General features: G+C 40.4%; 1 protein-coding gene across 1 annotated transcript; it reads right to left on the bottom strand.

Moving 5' to 3' along the window:
• Positions 1–3,783: 3,783 nt before the first annotated feature.
• LOC145876064 (uncharacterized) lies at positions 3,784–5,539 on the bottom strand. The gene has a single exon (XM_082971836.1). The coding sequence runs from the start codon at positions 5,537–5,539 to the stop codon at positions 3,914–3,916; it is 1,626 nt and encodes a 541-aa protein (XP_082827962.1). The 3' UTR covers positions 3,784–3,913.
• Between the last annotated feature and the right edge of the window lie 496 nt (positions 5,540–6,035).

The raw sequence follows: 6,035 nt of genomic DNA, 5'->3' as shown, positions 1-6,035 counted from the left end.
GTTGTAGTTTCTCTAGAGATAAATCAGACCCAGACTGAACTGTGTGATGTAGTAGGGAGTTGTAGTTTCTCTAGAGATAAATCAGACCCAGACTGAACTGTGTGATGTAGTAGGGAGTTGTAGTTTCTCTAGAGATAAATCAGATCCAGCCTGAACTGTGTGATGTAGTAGGGAGTTGTAGTTTCTCTAGAGATAAATCCGATCCAGACTGAACTGTGTGACGTAGTAGGGAGTTGTAGTTTCTCTAGAGATGCATCAGATCCAGACTGAACTGTGTGATGGAGTAGGGAGTTGTAGTTTCTCTAGAGATGCATCAGATCCAGACTGAACTGTGTGATGTAGTAGGGAGTTGTAGTTTCTCTAGAGATAAATCAGATCCAGACTGAACTGTGTGATGTAGTAGGGAGTTGTAGTTTCTCTAGAGATAAATCAGATCCAGCCTGAACTGTGTGATGGAGTAGGGAGTTGTAGTTTCTCTAGAGATATATCAGATCCAGCCTGAACTGTGTGATGCTGTAGGGAGTTGTAGTTTCTCTAGAAATAAATCAGACCCAGCCTGAACTGTGTGATGCTGTAGGGAGTTGTAGTTTCTCTAGAGATAAATCCAATCCAGACTGAACTGTGTGACGTTGTAGTTTCTGTAGAGATGCATCAGATCCAGCCTGAACTGTGTGATGTAGTAGGGAGTTGTAGTTTCCAACAGGCCAATATTCTACATAGTTTAGCGCATAAAACGTAATTAACTACAATGACCATAATCCATTGCGTGCCTACTTGTCTTGTCTAGCATTTCACTACAATAACATCTGCTGAACACCTGTATGTGACCTATAACATTTGATTTGATTTATGAAGATAATTTGTGGAAAATGTATTTTTCCCCACTCATTCACCCCATCTCTTTACATTGCTGATGCATATTCAGTGGCCTGACTGCGTCAAAGGCCCATCCTGGTAGATCTGAACCTAATGCAGCTTGGAGTGATCAGAAGTCACATTTAGGTGCCAGGTGTAACTGAGGCCATAGATGCTCCATATCCATTACTTTGAGTGTTTTATATAATATGACTAAATGTGTTTCTGTGTTGCAGGGGCAGTCAGAAATGGAACAGCAAGGCCACAGAACATGACATAAGCAGAGCTGTGGGAGACCACCTCAAGCCCCTGGTAGAGCCGGGGGTGGTGTTTACCACTCCACCACGCCTTCAGCAGGCTGGAAACGTGGGATTGATCTGGTTGTTTCAGTTTCCAGTAGTTGAATCCTTTGACATGTTGTTGATTTCAACATTTTTCATTTTCAACAAATGAACTGGGTTGGTTGAAAAGTGATACTAAACATGCAATATTTTGAAATAGTGGGAGATATACTGAATTTAGACTGTTTTTCATACTAAGAAAGACCAAGATACGTGTTGCTTTTGCACATATTTGTTGATTGGTCAGTCATTGGGTAATTTGTTTTACAATATGTTCAAACCAAATCAAGCTTTATTTATACAGCACATTTCAGACATGGATGCAACACAATGGCTTCACAGGAAAAAACAATGAAAATAATCAGAAATATTTAGTACACAAATATGAGGATAAAAAACAATAACAACTGAAAGACTAATGAGCATTGTAAGGAAATGCCATTGATTAAAATATCAACAATATGATGCAATATCCAACCCAAAATATAACTTCTTTTTTAGGAGGGGTTCTGAAAGACACTATGGGGGTGTCCACTGGAAGTTGACTAGTAACAACAACTGGGACCTAAAAGACACCCACCATGAGACCCACTAAATCTGCCCAAGAAGAGGAAAACAAAAGAAAATCCCACACCAAACTTAAAGACAGGAAGTAAACCAAAAAGGTGGAGCAACTAAAGGTGTTGACTCTCCACATGTATCAAGACAACTGGAGCACTGGGCCAGACACTCTTAAATAGAACCTGGACCAGCTCAGGTGAAACACCTTCCCACTAACGAGATGGACAAGCCAGCACAGGTGTAACACATACTGACTAACGAGGTGACACCAATCAGTGCGTCCTACGTGCTAACGAGCTAGACGTGGTAACGAGCTAGACGTGCTAACGAGCTAGACGGGCTAACGAGCTAGACGTGCTAACGAGCTAGACGTGCTAACGAGCTATACATGCTAACGAGCTATACATGCTAACGAGCTATACATGCTAACGAGCTAGACGGGCTAACGAGCTAGACGTGCTAACGAGCTAGACGTGCTAACGAGCTAGACGTGCTAACGAGCTAGACGGGCTAACGAGCTAGACGTGCTAACGAGCTAGACGGGCTAACGAGCTATACATGCTAACGAGCTAGACGGGCTAACGAGCTAGACGTGCTAACGAGCTAGACGTGCTAACGAGCTAGACGTGCTAACGAGCTAGACGTGCTAAAGTCCAACCTCAAAACAAAATGGAAAAACCAAAGACTAACACCTTAATAGAATGCTTACCACCAACAGAAAACAACTTCCATTTCTCATTATAATCAACTACAATGCTTCACCTTCTACAATATAAACATGGTGTCTACTGGCTGTCAACAATTAAAAACAACAAGAAAAAAACCCTAAAACGCTTCTGGAACACATTTTTTATATTTTTTTCCCCCACTAGCTTCTAGAACTCTGGTCCCCTTGGAACGAAAAATACGGAAAAGAATAAGAGATAAAACTCATCGCCAAAAAACCAGTCAAAATAAATTGTAATCAATGGCACTGGCTAACGCAAAACTTATTAACTGCCCACAATCAGCAACCAAGTTGTCCTTACCACGGACATGTCTGATTTCAAGAGGAAACTCCTGCAATATCCGTAGTAACTTTCCACCTCACTGCAGAGCTTCTCTCTCTTCTCAGGGTTCACTAGATAGGCATGTTGTTGGATCGGGGCCCAGTCCCCAATGTCATGCTCTAGTACATTTGGGTTGGCACATCTGAGAATGAACCCTGATATTTTAAAAGCAGGGCAACAATGTCAATATAATTGTACCAAAAATTGTCAGTTGGTTGCATAAATAAATATTTGGTTGCATAGTCCTTTTTTCAAAGTATTTTCAATGACATTTTTCTAGGTGGGATATCCCCAATGTCAAAACACAGTTTTAACATGTACAAATCAATAACCAATATGCAGAAACAGTTTGTGATAAATTGAAAACCTAAACATAACATGTGCTACATACACAAACATCTGCCACAATAATCATATTACTTTTTAAAAACAAGCTCCTTATAAACTGCACAAGCACCAGAAACACTGTTGTTTTGACAAGCACCAATAAATCACTGATATCGATTAAGGGTGAAATCAGGTTGTACGTGATGTTGAAACTAACACAACTAAAAAACACTTGGAAATGGGAGATGTCTTTTACCTCACTGATTAGAGGACAACCAGCAGAAGACAGTCAGCTACATTTTGGAGTGAAACATTTAAATGTAGGGGTCGCTAAACAAAGGAACACAACATTTATGTCATCACTCATCGATATCATGTTGAAATCAATTGTGTGAGAGGAGGGAGATGAGGTTGCACGTCCTGTTAAACTAACAGCTCAAAATCCACATGGAATATGGGAGTAATGTGTACATCCCTGGTTAGAGGACAATTTGTAGAAAACAGCTAGCTACATTTTGAAGTGTTGCATTTTGATTCCAGTGGGTCACCAACATGGTAAGTATAACACAACTCTTTTTTTGTTAGTCACTTTTTGTTAAATCACATAAATAGTAACTCTTCCATTTCAGAGCCTGGATTTTCCCCTTGAGGCTAATATCCATATCATGTTGAAATCAATAGAACAGGGGACAAACGTTTAGGGTTCTACATTGTGACATCATTAAAATACTCCTTCTACAATGTTAAAACATTCTACATTGTGACATTATATCATTGATATCATGAAACAACTCCTTCATGTATTTTCTGATGTTTGATCAGATGTCTTTTATCAGAGTATCTCTTGTTACATTGATCACAGCTATAAGGTTTCTCTCCTGTGTGTGTTCTTTGGTGTATCTTCAGTTTGCCAGATTGAACAAAACTCTTGCCACATCGAGTACAGCTATAGGGTTTCTCTCCTGTGTGTCTTCTCTGGTGCATCTTCAGTTCTCCAGATTGAACAAAACTCTTCCCACATTGAGTACAGCTATAGGGTTTCTCTCCTGTGTGTCTTCTTTGGTGTATCGTCAGATGGTTAGATTTTAAAAAAAACTTCCCACATCGAGTACAGCTATAGGGTTTCTCTCCTGTGTGTGTTCTCTGGTGAAGAGTCAGATTGCGCAAGCAAGTAAAACTCTTCCCACACTCATCACAGATATACGATTTCTCTCCTGTGTGTATTCTCTGGTGTGATATCAGGCTGCTTCGATGAGTAAAACACTTCCCACATTGATCACAGCTAAAAGGTTTCTCTCCTGTGCGTGTTCTCTGGTGTAATTTCAGGCTGGTTGAATGAGTAAAACTCTTCCCACATTCATCACAGCTGTATGGTTTCTCTCCTGTGTGTGTTCTCTGGTGTGTTATCAGGTTGATTAGCTGAGTAAAACTCTTCCCACATTGATCACAGCTAAAAGGTTTCTCTCCTGTGTGTGTTCTCTGGTGTAATTTCAGGCTGGTTGAACGAGTAAAACTCTTCCCACATTCATCACAGCTAGAAAGTTTCTCTCCTGTGTGTATTCTCTGGTGTGATATCAGGCTGCTTCGATGAGTAAAACTCTTCCCACATTGATCACAGCTAAAAGGTTTCTCTCCTGTGTGTTTTCTCTGGTGGAATTTCAGGCTGGTTGATTGAGTAAAACTCTTCCCACATTCATCACAGCTATATGGTTTCTCTCCTGTGTGTGTTCTCTGGTGTGTTATCAGGTTGCCTAGTTGAGTAAAACTCTTCCCACATTGATCACAGATATATGGTTTCTCTCCTGTGTGTGTTCTCTGGTGTGTTATCAGGTTGCCTAGTTGAGTAAAACTCTTCCCACATTGATCACAGCTAAAAGATTTCTCTGCTGTGTGTGTTCTCTGGTGTAATTTCAGGCTGGTTGAACAAGTAAAACTCTTCCCACATTCATCACAGCTAGAAAGTTTCTCTCCTGTGTGTATTCTCTGGTGTGATATCAGGCTGCTTCGATGAGTAAAACTCTTCCCACATTCATCACAGCTATAAGATTTCTCTCCTGTGCGTGTTCTTTGGTGTACAATAAGATGGCTAGATGTATCAAAACTCTTCCCACATTGAGTACAGCAATAAGCTTTCTCTACTGTGTGGCTTCTCCGATGAATTTTAATGCCTGATGAGGTGAATCTCTTCCCACAGTCAGAGAGGTTAATTATCTTCCCTGTGGGTCTCTGCTGGTGTTTCTTGAGGAGTTCTGATCTGGAGAGACTCTTCTCTGCCTCATCAGCATCATGAGGTTGTTGAGGCTCCCCAGAGGATCCACGATAGTCCCGTCTCTCTCCTGTGTGAATGACAAAGTCATACAGATGGTTAAAGGCCCACAACAGCAGAAATCCACTGTAAAAGGTCATGCCAACAGCGTAGCCATGATGTTGAACAACAATTGACATCTGTAATGAATGTAATGATTACTTGACATTTGTCTTAAAATGAGCAACAATAGTCATATTTTGTCTTGTTTTCACATTAGTAGTAACATCTAAGATTGGAGGCCCTTTTCTATGTTTGCTGGTGAGAAAAGATTTTTGCTCAGGGGAGTAACCTCCATTACCAGGTTGCTTATGAGTTCATTTCACATTACTTTGGATTATAATTGTAAGGCTCGTTTTAATGTTCTATTTAATATAATGTTTGTGTCGTCATCGCAAATCAACCGCTTTGTACTTAAAAAACACTTCAACCAGTAAAATGCTCTTTGGCTTTTCCATCAGCCTGACAATGAGGGTTTGTACACTGTTTGCCAAATTGGCCCATAACTTCACCTAACAACAACATAGACCTACTGTAGGACCCATAACTTCACCTAACAATAACATAGACCTACTGTAGGACCCATAACTTCACCTA

Source organism: Salmo salar, unplaced genomic scaffold (genome assembly GCF_965601325.2).
Source record: "Salmo salar unplaced genomic scaffold, fSalSal1 ptg000432l, whole genome shotgun sequence".
In the NCBI taxonomy this organism is placed as follows: Eukaryota; Metazoa; Chordata; class Actinopteri; order Salmoniformes; family Salmonidae; genus Salmo; species Salmo salar.
This window is presented reverse-complemented; position numbering and strand designations above follow the sequence as displayed.

Coding starts and splice junctions, on each gene's coding strand:
- LOC145876064 (XM_082971836.1), bottom strand. CDS start 5,539: ATGACCTTTTACAGTGGATTTCTGCTGTTGTGGGCCTTTAACCATCTG.